Source organism: Sminthopsis crassicaudata, chromosome 2 (genome assembly GCF_048593235.1).
Source record: "Sminthopsis crassicaudata isolate SCR6 chromosome 2, ASM4859323v1, whole genome shotgun sequence".
NCBI lineage: Eukaryota > Metazoa > Chordata > Mammalia > Dasyuromorphia > Dasyuridae > Sminthopsis > Sminthopsis crassicaudata.
In genome coordinates, this window is record NC_133618.1 from 315573292 (window position 1) to 315590079 (window position 16788).

The window sequence follows — 16788 nt, forward strand, 5'->3', positions numbered from 1 at the left end:
GAGCTTTAGAAAGTAAACAAGAATTGAAATATTTTATTCTTTTATCCAATGTAATCTGTCTTCTGTCAGGACCTACAATTCTGGAAAAACACTTATTACAAGGTTGTAAAAGTTGATGTGAAGACTGAATTAATAAGAATTGGCTACTGAATAAATGAAAGGGTGAAGAAGAAGGAAGTAAAGAGTGAAGAATGACCCCAAAATTGTGAACCTGGATGACTGGAAGAACCCTTAGCAGAAATAAGGAAGTTAGGGAGAGATATGGTTTATAAGGTAATGACAATGAATTCTGCTTTGAACATATTGAGTCTGAGGTGCTGATGGGCCATCTAGGTGGACACACATGCCCATCAGGTAGTTGGTAATATGAGACTAGAGGCTGGTGGATGGATAAGGACGGATAAGCAGATCTGGAAGTCACCTATTTAGAAATGATAATTGATGGCAGAAACTAGGCATGGACCCACATTTAACACCACATACTAAGATAAGCTCAAAATGGGTCCAAGATTTAGGCATAAAGAACAAGATCATAAATAAATTAGAGGAACATAAGATAGTTTATCTCTCAAACTTGTGGAGGAGGAAGAAATTTGTGTCCAAAGGAGAACTAGAGATCATTATTGATCACAAAATAGAAAATTTTGATTACATCAAATTAAAAAGTTTTTGCACAAACAAAACTAATGCAAACAAGATTAGAAGGGAAGTAACAAATTGGGAAGACATTTTTACAGTTAAAGGTTCTGATAAAGGGCTCATCTCCAAAATATACAGAGAATTGACTCTAATTTATAAGAAATCAAGCCATTCTCCAATTGAAAAATGGTCAAAGGATATGAACAGATAATTTTCAGATGATGAAATTGAAATTATATCCACTCATATGAAAGAGTGTTCCAAATCACTACTGGTCAGAAAAATACAACTCTGAGATATCATTACACACCTGTCAGATTGACTAAGATGACAGGAACAAATAATGATGAATGTTGGAGGGGATGTGGGAAAACTGGGACATTGATACATTGTTGGTGGAGTTGTGAAAGAATCCAACCATTTTGGAGAGCAATCTGGAATTATGCCCAAAAAGTTATCAAAATGTGCATACCCTTTGATCCAGCAGTGCTACTATTGGGCTTATATCCCAAAGAAATACTAAAGAAGGGAAAGGGACCTGTATGTGCCAAAATGTTTGTGGCAGCTCTTTTTGTAGTGGCTAGAAACTGGAAGATGAATGGATGTCCATCAGTTGGAGAATGATTGGGTAAATTATGGTATATGAATGTTATGGAATATTATTGTTCTGTAAGAAATGACCAGCAGGAGGAATACAGAGAGGCTTGGAGAGACTTACATCAACTGAAGCTGAGTGAAACGAGCAGAATTAGGAGATCATTATACACTTCAACAACAATACTATATGAGGATGTATTCTAATGGAAGTGGATATCTTTAACTTAGAGAAGAGCTAATCCAGTTCCAATTGATCAATGATGGACAGAATCAGCTACATCCAGAAAAGGAACACTGGGAAATGAGTGTAAACTGTGAGCATTTTTTTTTTCTTCCCAGATTAGTTTTACCTTCCAAATACAATTCTTCCTTTGCAACAACAACAACAAAATTCGGTTCTGCACATATATATTGTACCTAGGATATACTATAAGATATTTAATATGTATGGGAATGCCTGCCATCTAGGGGAGGGGGTGGAGGGAAGGAGGGGAAAAATTCGGAACAGAAGGGAGTACAAGGGATAATGTAAAAAATTACCTATGCATATGTACTGTCAAAAAAATGTTATAATTATAAAATTAATAAAAAAAAAAAGAAATGACAATTGAATCTATGGAACTTAATAACTTTACTAAGAGCAAGCGTATGATGAGAAATTGAATGAGATGAGGTGAGATCTTTCAAGACAGTTGTGAAAATTAAGTAAGGCTTCATCTACTTCAGAGTTTGAGTAGGACTGAAAGACTTTGAGCATTGATTCAAGGGCATAATTGAGTCCCCTTCCTGCTACCCTCCCATGACACAATTTCCTCCCTATTTCAGTCAAATATGGGCAACTATGTACTTATTGGCCAAGTTCAATTTCGTGGGTAGATCTCCAGTTTAGAATGTAAGACTCTCAGCCAATGAGGATGAGGGTCAGTGGTGGGAGGGGGTGTTTTGCGATACGGATTAAAGGTGCTGTCCTGCCCACAGGAGGCGCTTACTCTCTTCAATTGCCTGCTTGAAGGGTGGGGTACCCTTCCCTCGAGAATGTACAATAAACTTTGCTTTACTCTAGAGATCTCTCCAGCTTTTTTATTAAATGGTGACCCTTCACCATTTCCGTACCACACAGTTTGGGGGCTAGTCCGGATCCTTTACTCGGTGAGTAAGTGAACTCCTGGGTGTTAGTGGGGAGGCGCCCTGCCCTGATTTAGGCAGCCTGCCAGTGTCCAGGGCCTTCACCTTGCTCTCCAATGTAAAATGAGCCCGAAGTGGAGAACCTCAGAGAAAAGCAAAGAGAGAAACTCCGAGGTAAAAATCCCAACCGGAGTTCAAATCTGGTCTCAGAGACTTAACACTTCCTAGCTGTTGTGACCCTGTGCAAGTCACTTAACCCCAGCCTCAGAAAAAAAAGAAAATACTCGTAGAAATAAATTAAGTAATTGGAACAAACTGCCAAAATATGAGGGGGGAAAAAAAAAAGCAAGAAAAAGGTGATAAGGTATTTTGTTTTGTTGCAGACTGGGTATACCAAAAGGATTAAATGGTGTACCTGAGAGGATTTAATTCCATTAGCTTTCGGGGCTGGGAGGAGAAATGTCTATTTTGAATTCTCTCTTTTCACAAGAGGGGATTAATGAGGTGCAGCTATGAAGGTGTGGGTCAGGAGAAAACCCCCAGCTGCCGGGGGTAGTCTCCTATAAGCAGAAATATCCCTTAGTAGATCCCATTTGGGATCAATATCCCTGTACATCTGGGAAGTATGTGGGATTGAGCGAGTGAAGATGGTGGCTTCCTTCCTTTTCCTCCCAACGTGTCCTGACTTTAGCAGGGCCATGTGGGGCCAGGGGAAAGAAACTGCTATTTAGTGAAATTCATTGTTTTAAATATGATGGCAAAAGTAGTTAAAATATAGATTATTAAAACAAAATTCCCGTAGCTTACTTTGGGGAGGTTGTGGTTGTATCTCCCTCCTTAGATGGTATGTTGTTTTCTAGAGGTATTGGGCAATTTTTTTTCCCCTGAGGCTAGGGTTAAGTGACTTGCCCAGGGTCACACAGGAAGTGTGAAGTGTCTGAGATCGGATTGGGCTGGTGCTCTATCCACTGCGCCATCTAGCTACCCCGACATTGGGTAATTTGTAACTGAGCTATGCCTTAAGTATTTGTCAGCTCTGTTGGTCATGTATAAGTTTTATGGAGTTTGATTCAGTTATTTGCGAACCTTGAAGTGTAAAGTTTAAAATATATATATGTATGTATATATATATATATATATATATATATATATATATATATATATATATATATATATATATATATATATTTACTTAAAGACATGGGACAAGAAAGATTGATTTGCAAAAGCAATTAATAGTTTAAATGGAGCTATGATATATTGGGTCGGGAAGCATGGTGGTGTGGGGGAAGGGTGACCACATGGAGAGGGACCTGGTCAGGTATTCTAATCCCCCTCCCCCCATTAAGTATAGTGGGGTTTCTTTAATAACTGTAGTTCCTTGCTGGTTTAGATATTAATTACTTCTACTGTTTAAAGGAACAGCCTACATTTATATGGTGTTAATAACTGAATATTTTATTTTTATTTTTCAAGTCTATAGCTGTTCTAAGGAGTTTGTTTGAACTGTAAGTTTTCTGAAAGCAATTCATTTCTACTCAGATCTCATCTGATTAAAGAAATTATTTAATGTTTATTTACTTGCGTGATAGTCTCCTTGTTTAAGTAATATTTTAATCTGATCTGATAATTTGATAGGGTTATTTACAAAAATTTAATCTTTTTAAGAATGAAGAGAGTATTAATGTTAAATCTGAAAGATCTGAAAGTTTCTTTTATGTGGAAACGGGATGGACAACATGCAACTTAGAATTTTTATTTGTATTGAGTATTTTGAAGGCAAAATAATCTGTGTAATGTTAAACCTAGAACCATCTACTTAGATATGAAAGATAAGCTGTGTAATCTATGAACTTTCTAGGATGAATCTTTTACTGTGATTCTTGAGAACTAGATTCACCTGAAGCCTTGATTAATGATAATTGCTGTAGGAGATAAAATCTTTTGGGACTGTAGCTAATATTTACTTGGAGTTTTGAATTCAGGTATGACTGAATCAAACTCCACCATCTGAAGGTGGAATGGTTAAAAATCAGGCAGCTACCTGAAGTAAAACTGCCTTAAATAAATCATGCCCTTGATTTAACCTCTTATGTCTGTAATCAGAGCAAGTGGTCAGTGATATATACAGTACTGGGACCACTCCCACTTTGCCTTTCTTTTTGAGACAAAGCTGGCAATCTCGAACCCCAATCCTAGACTCCTGACTATAGATCTACATTGTCTTCAGATGCGTTTTTTCCATGTTTTGCAATGAAGGAGTATTCAAATTAGAACAATATTAAATCAGAGGGCTGGGAGATGGCTCACAGATTCCAGAATGTTGAAATATGAGGCAATACTATTAGAAAAAGATGATCTAGTAATCACCCAAGATCATAATCTTAATCCTGCTTCCTTTTTGTCCCCTGGAGAACAGAACCATCCCCCAGGGAGGAACATTGTTGTTTAGAGTTAATTGATTTTCAAACAAAAGTAAGAGAGGATTTACAAGAATCCCCAATACCTGGGGGAGTAAATTGATTTATAGATGGTTCTTCTAGGATGGTAAATGAGAAAAAGAAAAATGGTTTTGCTATTGTAGATGGAGATAGAACTTCCACTGTTACCAAAGGCAGTCTACCTGCCCATTGGTCGGCTCAAACTTGTAAATTGTATGCCTTAAATCAAGTGTTAAAATTATTGCAGGACCAAGATGGGAATATATATACCAATTCTAAATATGCCTGGGGTGTAGTGCATGTATTTGGAAGGATTTGGGAGGAAAGAGGGTTTGTAAATAGTAAAGGTAAAGAACTGGCCCATCATATACTAGTCAGAGAGACTCTGGAAAACATTCTGACTCCTAGGAATATAGCAGTAATACATGTAAAGGGACATCAGATGGGAAATTTGTTTGAGATAAGGGGAAATAGATTAGCAGATGAGGAGGCCAAGGGAGCTGGAGACCAGGATATTTCTCATATAATGGCCTTGATATCTGTATTTCCCCCTAGTCTACCCTCTCCCAGTTTTACTCAGAAGGAAAAGAGAAAGCCTCAACTCTCGGAGCAGTTGAGAACTCGGAAGGATGATGATGGCTCTTGCCTGATGGCAGAGAGGTCCTGACCAAGGCAAGTATGAGGCAGGTCCTTAAGCAACTGCACCAGAGCAGTCATTGGGATGTCCAAAACCTGTGTGATGCTGTACTGACAAGGTATGTTTCCCCCGGCCCATATACTATGGCCTGACACCTGGTGGACAACTGTCTCGTTTGTCGAAGGACTGACAAGGCTGCTCAACACCAGATCCAAAAGGGGGACTACCCCCAGGAATCAGACCATTCCAAAGCATCCAGGTGGACTTTTCTGAGCTGTCACCAGAGTCGCCTCAAATACTTGCTGGTCATAGTGGACCATCTGACCTCATGGGTGGAGGCATTCCCCTCAGGCCGAGCAACTGCCTCGACAGTAAGTAAGGTCTTATTAGAACAAATTATTCCCAGATATGGGATGGTGGAAAGGATAGACTCGGATCAGGGAACATATTTTTTTGCTCAGGTATTGCAGAATCTGATTGGGGCCTTAGAAATCACTTGGGATCTCCATAGCCCTTGGCATCCTCCCTCTTCTGGGAAAGTAGAAAGGATGAACCAAGAAATAAAATGGCAGCTGACTAAATTATTTTTAGAGGCCCAACTACGCGGGACTAAATGCTTTCCTCTCGCTCTGGTTAGAATCTGAACCAAGCCACGTGGAGATATTGGGCTTTCACTTTATGAATTATTATACAGTCATCCTTTCCAGGCTTATCATGAGGGAGACTGGGAGCCTATTTTAGAGACAAAGGATTTATTTGTTAAGAGATATGTTAAATCATTGCTAAAACATTTGCAAGAACTTCAACAAAAAGGGTTAATAGCTCAGACTCCTCCTCTAGGTTTCCCTGTTCATAGAATTCAGGCTGGAGGTTGGGTGTTGATCCGCTCCTGGAAGGACAGAAGCTGACTCCATGCTGGGAGGGACCCTACTAGGTGGCACTGACCTCAGACACTGTGATTCGCACCCAGGAGCGAGGCTGGACACACCACACCAGAACAAAAGAACCTGTGGCGCCACCTTGTGGTGGAGTGGACAGTTAAAGATAGGGGAGACCTCAAATTAAATAAGAGGAGGGGTGTTAGGTTTTTACTAAGTGCTAATGAAATAATGAGATAATAAGTTCTTACTAAGTGCTAAGTTGGTACTTAACAATTCTCTAGTTCTGACCTTTACTGATTGTTTTACTTCTGTGAACTCCTGGGGAGGAGCTTGCATGCTTAGGAGGAGCAAGTTCATTGGTTGAAATAATTTTTCCCAGAAGCCCTTGCGTTATCCCACTCCATTCTCTGGGAGGATAAAAGAGGGTTGCACTTGAGAGATAGTCTCTTGTCTGAACCAGACTTGAGGCGGCTCTCTGGAGGAAGAAGTCTTTCCTCTAGACCAGAGAGTGATAGGCAGTCTGGAGACAATAGCGCGTTACAGAGGGGACCTCCACTGAATGGGAACACTGATTCTGAATCCAGTGCATTGTAACTGTATGACTTTTCTTACTTTGGGTCTCTTTGCCTGTTTAGAAGCTGATATATTTGGGAATTTCACCTTAACTTCACAGTGTTATAAGTTGAACCTCATGGGGCTTTCCCTGAGCTTTGGGTTTACCTCATGATAGCCATAGAAACCAGACCTTTACTTTCCAGAGATGAGAACTAGCTCCTCCTGCTCATGCAGAATATAGGGAGAACTTTTAACTTATCAAATTGTTGGATCTGTGTTGGATCCCAATAATTAAACCAATGGCCATGGCTACCTGTCCCCTTAAGCCCAGCTTGGGTCCTCAGTAACCGATCCCAAAGGGAACATATACATTGGGTGCAGTTATCAATGGGGTTGGTATAATGTCACCCCACAGACACCCGGAAACATGGGACTCTATTTCCCACATTTTGGAGTATCTTTAACCTAACAGATCAGTGGCCAGTTGCCAATTGTAGTTGGAGGAAGGAGCAAGGTTTATGGAAATGTCAGTATGTCATCTTTGTGGGGGGGGGAGACCCCCTAGGGACAAGAAACCAACAATATTATCCTTTTACAAGGAATAGTTCAGACATATTTTCAAGGGAACAACCTGCTCTAAAGGGTCATTATTGGATCTGTGGTTTAACTGCCTATACTCACCTAGTTTTTAATTGGACAGGGATTTGTTACATTGGACTAAGGCCAAAATTTTCTTTCTTCCTGAACAGGCAAACCAATATTTAGGGATTCAGTCGTATGATGATTTGGGAAGAGGAAAATGGAGTTTAGATACCTCCATTACTCAGACTGGAGATGCAAATGGTTGGGGTGAAGCCTGGCCTCCAGAAAGAATAAATAGTTAAAGATTATGGGCCGGCCACCTGGGCTCAAGATGGAAGCTGGGGATATAGAACCCCAATATATATGTTGAATAGGATAATTAGGCTTCAAGCAGTTGTAGAGATTACCACCAATCATAGGGCTAAGGACTAGATCTTTTGGCTAATGAAGCTACTTGAACCAGAAAGGTTATTTTATTTAATTATTTATTTATTTATTTATTTTTACTTTAAAAATTTTTATTTTTAATTTATAAGATAAAATAAACATCTTATAATATTGTACAATAAAAAGATTGTATGAGCAACTACAAATCAACTATGCACAACTTGCAATTCCTCAGAAAGGTTATTTTAGAACACAGACTTGTGTTGGATTATTTGTTGGCTGAGGAAGGGGGAGTTTGTGCTAAACTAAATTTATCAACATGTTGTATAAAGATTGATGACATGGAAATTTAGTAAGAGAAATCCCTAAGAACATTAGGAAACTTGCTCATGTTCCTATACAGACTTGGACCTCACTGTTCAAAACTTCTTGGTAGTCCTGGTTTGGGAAAACTGGTGGAAGCAGCTCCTTTGATTTGGCCTTATAGCCCTTAGTGGCGTTATATTACTACTTATCTGCATCCCTTGTTTGATCAGATTAATAACCAGAATTGTCCAAAACTCATTATCTGGAATGATTAAGCTGGAAGAAAAAGCTGAAGGGTCTGTTAGATGGATGTTGTTAAAAGGGCAAGGGGTGGAGCCGGTGGCCCAAGGCCAACAGGAACCAGAAGGAAGTGAGGAATTCATAGGGAATGTGAAATTATGTTACAAAAATTTGAAGAGATCTCAGTGTACAAAATATGAGGAGGGACTGAATGAGATGAGGTGAGATCTTTCAAGACAGTTGTGAAAATCAAGTAAGGTTTCATCTACTTGAGTTTGAGTAGGCCTGAAGGACTTTGAGCATAATTGAGCATTAAGGGCATAATTGAGTCCCCTTCCTGCTACCCTCCCATGACACAATTTCCTCCCTATTTCAATCAAATATGGGCAACTATGTACTTATTGGTCAAGTTCAATTTCGTGGGTAGATCTCCAGTTTAGAATGTAAGACTCTCAGCCAATGAGGATGAGGGTCAGTGGTGGGAGGGGGTGTTTTGCGATACGGATTAAAGGTGCTGCCCTGCCCACAGGAGGCGCTTCCTTTCTTCAATTGTCTGCTTGAAGGGTGGGACACCCTTCTCCCGAGAATGTACAATAAACTGCTTTACTCTAGAGATCTCTCCAGCTTTTTTATTAAATGGTGACCCCTCACCATTTCCGTACCACATAAAATGATGACCTAAAAAAAGTTAACAAGCAAATAATGTCACAAAAATAAAAAAGAGAACATATACAGAGGATGTAGTCATCATCAGTGTGAAAAGCTACAGAAAGGTCAGGAAAGATAAAGTACAAGAAAAATTCAATGGATTTGACAAATCACTGGTAGAGAATAATATCAATTGAAAAGGGTTGGAAACTAGATATTAGGAACTGAAATGTGAATAGGGAGTGAATAAAAATAGAGACACTGAGTGTAGATGGTTTTTTCTAGCTGAATGGAAGCTTACTGAAAGAAGATTATTAATTACACATAATTACATTGACCAAATAATTACATTCTTAAAGATTAGTTTATAGGTTCCAAATTTCTAGTAGTCAAAAAGTATATTTTATATAATTTTAAAAAGAGCTCATATACGTACCCATCTGGCTAAGGCTTCTTTAATTGTTGTTGCTTTTGCCTAAAAAAGAAAAAAAAATTAAAATAAGATGCCTTTATTGTTTTCATTTTGTCTAAGCTAATATATGATAATTTTTTAAAAATCAACTTTTTAATCCCATTAAAATATTAACTTATTTTCAGTACTACACATTGATAGTGAGCTATTTACATTTTCTGAAGAGATATATCAGGGTGCTTCACTTAAGGATGTAGGGAAAAAAAATGGTCAAGAATTCAAGGCCATAAGCTGTTGAACACCACATGTGTAAGAAATTTATGGCAGAGCAAGTACAGATTTATATACTACTTTATAAATATTTATATATACTGGTTTTTATTTCTATTTTATTTTATATTCTAAAAATGCAAATTCAGCTATTTAGTTAGGCTTTTTAATTTAAAAAAAAAATGGTAGATACCCAGTGATTTTAAAAAATGAAATGTTTTTAAATGGCTGTTTTTCAGTTGTTTCAACCATGGTGAGTTTGTATGTGTGTGTTTTTTTGTTTGTTTCTGTTTTTTTGGCATAGTTCCAGAGTGATTTGCAATTTCCTTTTTCAACTCATTTTTATAGATGAGGAACTAAGGCAAACTTGCCTATGGTCACACAGCTAGTAAGTGTCTGAAGCCACATTTGAACTCAGGAAAAAGAGATTTCTTGATTGCAAGCCCAGGGCACTATCTCCTTTACTATTTTACTGTCCCAGTTTTTAAATAGAGGAGCTCCAAATTTTACACTCCCTCTATTCTGTTTCCTGAAGTAAAACAAAGAAAATTAAGCCGGAAAGAAGATGTAATTTTAAAACATTTCACACCACAATATGAGTATGTTTTTAATTGAACGAATGTTTTGAATCATTATTTGAATATATGATTAATCTGTCTATCCACAAATACTAAATGAACGATTTTTCTATGTAGCACCCAAACACACTTCATAGTTTTTAAGTCATAGTTAAAATCATTCTTTTAATTTAAGTGAATCCATTATATATGACCTGTCCTTTCCTTTCAAAGTCAAGAGGAGATAATAATACAATTTATACCAAAGGATCCTAAATCAATGCTCTCCTAGAACTTTTCATCATATTCAAGTAGTATGTACTTGAGTATAATAAAGCTACTTTTATGTAACATTATAGCATAGAAACTGAGTCATAAGGGATTTGAGAAGTCATCTAATTCAACTGAACAGAAATTCCTTCAATGACATACTCAACAAATAGTTGTCAACTTTATAACGAAAGACCTCCAACCTACTTTTAAACTCTAATTTTAGGAGCTAATTTAGCTCTAATTTTAAGAAAACACTTTTTTAAAAAAATGTATCCTGAGCTGAAATTTTTCTCTGTTCTCTTGTTCCTAGTGCAGATCTCTTGGGCCAAAGAGTCTAATCTATTTTCCACTTGACAGTACTTAAAACATTTGAAGGCAGCCATCATACCCGGGCTAAATACCTCCTTCTTCACCATCCTAGTGGCCTCTTCCGGATACAGCTTATCAAATGTCCTTCCTAAAATGTGGTACCCAGAACTAAACACAAAACTCCAGTTGTTGTTAGAGCAGGGCAAAGTACAATGGGACTATCATCTTCCCTAGTCCAAACACTATTCCTCTCAAAGTAGACCTAAGAGTGAACTCATTTTTACAGTATGTGGCATACTTAGATTTTCAGAAATTTCCATACAAACTGTTGCTAGGCATACCTCCCTTATCCTTTACTTGTAAAGTTTGAGTTTTGAGCTCAAGTACATGGCTTGCCATTTATCCCCATTACATCTTATTAGATTCAACACAGTGTTCTAGTCTTCAGATATGTCATTGGCCCTGAGGCTCCTATCTTTGCCTTGTTAGTTAACCCTCGTATACCATCTATGTCTCTATCCAAGTCATGATAAAAATGTTAAAACATTAAAGGGCCAAAGGAGGTCCCACTTGCTGAAAACCTCCCTCCAAGTAGTGAGCTTTATAGATTATGAGCACTTAATTGCACTGATCCATACTTTGTGAGAGGGGCAAATATTTTCTGTTATTTTATTGGTGTAGGAAATGCCTCCATTAGCATCCATAACTTAAATAAAACTAAATTGGCTGCCTTATATAAAAAAAAAAAGACTTTAATTCAATATTTATAAGATACCAACTTTGTATTTAGTTTAGCTTATAGTTTGATATGGAAGTAGGGCATATAGCTAAGAAATCATAATCATCATGAGTTCATCAGAGGGATATAAAACAAGGCATCATTTACTTTGCACTTATTCTGTTATATAGTGTGTATGTACATACTGTATCCCCTGAAAGAATCTAAGCTGCTTGAGGACAGGGACTGTTTCTTTGTTTTTGCATCTGGCATATATTATGTAAGTCTATAAAACGAGAAGAGTAACTAGATGATATCTAACATTTCCTTCAACTCTAAAATCTTATGCTTGAAAAGTGGAGTTGGATGTCAGGATAAAGAAAACTGAAATTAACTTGAAGCTCTTATTAGTTCAGATTTGATTTAGAAGTCCCACAAGTCATGTCACTATTACTAAGATATAGACTTTAGTTTAATTCAATCAATATTATGTACAAATGTTAAATTAACTTTCACGTTTGAACTTAAGTTCAAACTTAAGTTTGAACATGCAAATTTTGCCTTTCAAGTTAAAACTCTAGTAATAATTTTATACTTAAAGCAAGTCAAAATTTTATTTAGGTATATTAATCTCAATATTGATGTTTAAAAAGTCTTGAATAACGTTTCTCTAATTAGATTTTACATGTAAGATTACTTCATCAAAAAATTCATAATTTTGCCCTGCATTTTTCTAATACTTTATACATTAATTGGTCAATCAACATTTCCTGAATGCATGTTAAATTTTGTTTCGTTTTTAAGTCAAAATATATATCATTCTAACTGTGCATGAGATTAGCATTACTTTAAAAACTGATAGCAAAGAATTTTAGTTATTTTAATGTGTTGTCATTAACTCCCAAAAGCTGAGCCGATTAATATCTACCAAATAAAAAGGCTGTGAATAACTTCTGTGAATAAAGTTTCACTTACATTTTAAGGAGAAAAACTTAAAGAGTGAATGACAACAAATAATAAAAAGCTGTACAGCATTATTGGTACTTTCCCCACAAACTTAAAATTCATACATTTTTAACATCTCTAACCAAGAGGTTGCATGGATGAAATGGGATTGGATTTGGGATTCTGGGGCATTTCAATGGTACCTGGATGTGACGGTTGTTTAAATTTTATCCTACACCTTGTGACCTCATTTGGGGTATTCTTGGTAAAGATTAGTGGAGAAGTTTGTCATGTCCTTCTCCAGATCATTTTATAGATAAGGAAACTGAGGCAAACAGGGTGAAGAGACTTGCACAAGGGGCATACAGCTAATACCTGCCTGAGTTCACACTGAATTCAGAACCTGCAGACTCCAGGGCACTTTATCCACTGGATCCGTCAGCTGCCTGGGTATGCTCAAGTCATCTCCAATTTCTTAGGGCCAAATGTTAAATTTTCAGTGACAGGGGGTGTTAGAGATGGACTTAATTGCTGAGCAGACTGTTAAATTTTTCCTGCCAGTATTCATACCTTGGAAATAAGCAAATTACAAATTAGGGGGTGATTTAATCTTTCATGGATTGTCTAAACTGAATAAAGTGATGAAGAAAATGGTAATGCAAGTATAATTTTTAGGGGAGGGAACCATTTACCAGCACACCTGAAACTCCCTCAACCCACAGTGGTTAACATTAATTTCCTCCCTAACTTACAGCATTGGAGAGCTGCGGTCCCCACGAGGCACAGACCCCCGGGGCTTCGGGAGTGACCCAGCCAGTACTCTATCCACACAGCCAAAGTACTTCTGGACTCTAGGTTTTCTGGAGTTACAGATCATTGTCTTCTTCCGTTTGGCTTCCCGGACACACGCCTCGCCCCTCCGGGGGTTTCAGACTACCTACACGGTTACTGGATTCTCAGTTCAGTCAGCGGAGCAGTAGTGTGAAGTCACCGACCCCCCTCGGAGTCCGTCTGGCAGTTCAAAGGCATTACCTGCACCTGTTAATTAACTTTCATGACTCACACCCGAGGCGCGGTGTTAGGCCAGATGAAACATTTTGGCTAAAATGTAGCGCTTCCTCCAGAGCCTTTTACGTCCTTAGCTCTGACCACCTCATGCACAGGAATGGGGAGGAAGGCTCGTTTTCGGACAGAACAGTAGTCACCCTTCTTGCTGCGGGCTCCCTTGCCATTCTTACCCACCCACCTTGGACATAATTGCTATTTTGTCGCGCACTGAAATTTCCAGAAGAGAACTAGCCATGCCTTCTCCATACACAACTGGCCTGGAGGACGCTCACTTACTGTCCTAAATTTTCTCTTTGGCCAGAACAATCAGCCAACCAATCAATACCTGCTCTCCTCCGAGAAGCTGGGGGGAAGCAGAACGGCTCGCCGGAGGTCTTCCTTTACCCCGGCAGCCAGTGCCCTGTTGCTAGGCAAACCCGGGCTCCGCACCGCAGCGGCTAGCAAACCTACCGGAGAGTCGGGCTCGCAGCCTCACCGCCCCCGGATGATTCTCACCGTTAATTAGAGAGAACAAGTGTACGTTCACTGTGGCGCCAATCACAGTCGGCTCCCTCCCCATCTCTCTGGGGAAAAGAATTCCTCCAGGCCAAGAGGCTCCCTGCCCCTTCTTCTCCCCCACCTCTCCTTCACTTCCTCCCGCTCCTACCCCCTACTCCAGCTCGCGCTCCCCCAGCCCCCAGCCCCCAGCCCAAGCCGCAGCCGTCCGCCCCAGGCCCCTCTCCCCCCCTAAGGACCCTGCACTTCGTCTCAGACTCCCTCCTCCCAGCAATGAACCTCTACGCTCCTCACCAACACTTCTCCCTCCGCCCCCCGCTCCCCCAACCCCAAGTGAGCCTCCCCAAACCCTGGAGGTTACTCACCATTACGCTCCGTTGCTACTGTCACTGCGGCGGTTGCTAGGGCCCAGCTTGGGCCCGGGCGCATGCGTACTTCCAGGAGGTACACACAGGCGCGCGCGTGCAGCAGCACCACCTTCTCTCTCGGTCGCGCGCGTAGGGCGAGAGGAATTGTGGGATGACTAAAGGGGTCGACGGAATCCTTCCGCTCCAGCCCGCTAGCAGGAGGCGGGGGGAAGGCGGATCTCTGAGGTGCAGACGGCCGAACCAGCAGCACAGAGGAGCGAAGAATTGTTTCTGGGAAGGCTGGCGAGAAAACTGCGTAATTTCTCTCCAATTGTTTCCGCTCCGGGGAACCGCGGGGAATTAGCAGGTGGAGAAGAATGCTACTGATGCCCTATGCTTATGCATTTTGATCCTCATAAGTAACTGAAAGTCTATCTAACCAAGTTTGTCCAAAAGAATCCCCCCCCCCAAAAAAAGTATGTCAAAAACGATTAAAAAGATCGGAGACTCGAAATTGGGGGCGGGAAACAGAATACATACATAATAAGCATTACTATGCACTTATCAGATATTCACTTTCTCTAGTTTGTCTGACACTTCAGCGCCCTGATTTTTTAATGTGATACGCAGTTCCAGCTTACTGGGTTGGAGGCCTAGTGAACTAGAGTACAGCATGGGCCCAGAGAGGAAAATTATCTGGTAATTTAAAGATAAAAAATATTAACGATGGGAGGATTCTTATCCTTGAGTCCAGACTAATTTCAGGGAGTCCATACATTTGATAAGGGGAAAATGACATCTTAGAGTTCACTACACTTTGGTTTCCATGTATTTTATGCTATGATTTCTTCACGTTTCATGTATTTAAAAGCCTCATTTTAAATAGGAGTCCACAGGCACCACTAAGCGGGCAAAGGGGATTAGAAATTGAGAAAAGGATTCTTGTTGAGGCCCAGTTTGTGCAAAGGCAGGGTGGCCAGAAGTAAAACAGAACTGGAGGACAGTAAAAGTAGGTCAGTTTGACTGAAATGAAAGGTGGATGGAGGAGTAAGAAAGGAAGGCTGAAGCCAGATTCTGGAGAACTTTGAATGCTAAACTGAGGAGTTTGGAATTATATTCTGGAGTCAAGCAGCAGTGACATGGTCAGCAAGCCTGTGTTTGAAGAGATTAATTTGGAAGCTGTGTGAGGAATGGATTGAGAAATGAGAATAGGACTTTTGGAAAAGGGGAGTAAAACCTACTATGTGTCAGGCACTGTGCTCATCCCTGTTTACAAATAGCATCCCATTTGATCCTCAAAACACTTCTGTCAGGTTGGTGCTATTATTCAACCTATTTTACAGTTGAAGATCAGATTTTTATGACTACCGGCCCAGGGCTCTATCTGCCCTTCCGCTAGTTACTTCCCTGTGTCACTGGCTGCCCTTTGAAAGCACAAAGATTAATTATGAGACTGTTTCAATAGATGAAATGAGAGATAATAAAGTCCTCAACAAAGGGTGGTGGCAATGGAAGGGAAATAGATGAGACAGTGAGATTTTGTGGAGGCAGAATGAACAAGACAGTAACAAACCAGAGCTGGGGGATAAAGAGTTGAAAATAGTACTAGGGCTGAAGGATAATGGAGTCCTCAACAAAAATAATACAGTTTGGGGAGGTGGGTTGTGTTGTTTTCAACTTGTTGATTTCAAAGTATAACTGGGATGCCCAGGTGATGTATTTGGTAACATGAGACTGGAACTCAGTACACTGATAAGGGCTGTATACAGAGATTTGAGTCAGATATCTAATTGGAGATAACAATTAAGCCCATGGGAGTGGATGAAATCGATGAGTATACCAAGGAGTAGAGAGTGTCTGGACCCGTGAACCCAGAATGATACCCATGATTAGGGGGAAGGACACAGATGGTTTCTTAGCACATGAGAGTGAGAAGAAGGGGTGAAACACCAAGAGGGAGGGAGTAGCTTGTAGCAATAATAATAGTAGCTAGCACTGCAAAGTTAAATATGTTTAATTCACTTAAGCCTTACAACTTTGTGATATAAGTACTATTATCACCCCCATTTTACAGATGAAGAAACTGAGGCACAGTAAGTAATTTGCCCAATGTCATACAACCAGTAAGTATGTGAGGCAAGGTCCAGTTGTTTCTGAGGCAAATCCCATGCTCTAAGCACTGCACAACCTGCTTTTTACAGTTTTTCCTCATGTTAAGCTGAACCCTTCCTGTAGTTTACATTCCTTTAAAAGTCAAATAGAACTAATCTTCTATTTTCACATAATTTTTCAATTACTTGAAGCCAGCTATTATGTCACTCCTGAATCTTTTCTTTAGGCTAAATATTCTCAGTTC

At 39.5% G+C, this 16788-nt stretch overlaps 1 protein-coding gene across 3 annotated transcripts in view; it reads right to left on the minus strand.

The window, feature by feature from the left end:
• Nucleotides 1–14579, minus strand: part of DNAL1 (dynein axonemal light chain 1) — a 52626-nt gene extending 38047 nt beyond the window's left edge. Inside the window, exons 1-3 of one of the 3 annotated variants that reach the window (XM_074290069.1) lie at nt 14451–14562; nt 12902–13092; nt 9475–9513 (exon numbers count right to left, since the gene is read on the minus strand). Coding sequence is in view for 1 of the 3 variants with exons in the window: in XM_074290068.1 (XP_074146169.1) it covers nt 9475–9513; nt 14451–14453 (42 nt within the window). In the remaining 2 variants the exon portion in view is untranslated. Of the gene's footprint in view, nt 1–9474; nt 9514–12901; nt 13093–13274; nt 13561–14450 lie in introns of those variants that run through there. The other 2 variants (XM_074290068.1, XM_074290070.1) reach the window with 2 other exon arrangements.
• Nucleotides 14580–16788: the final 2209 nt, after the last annotated feature.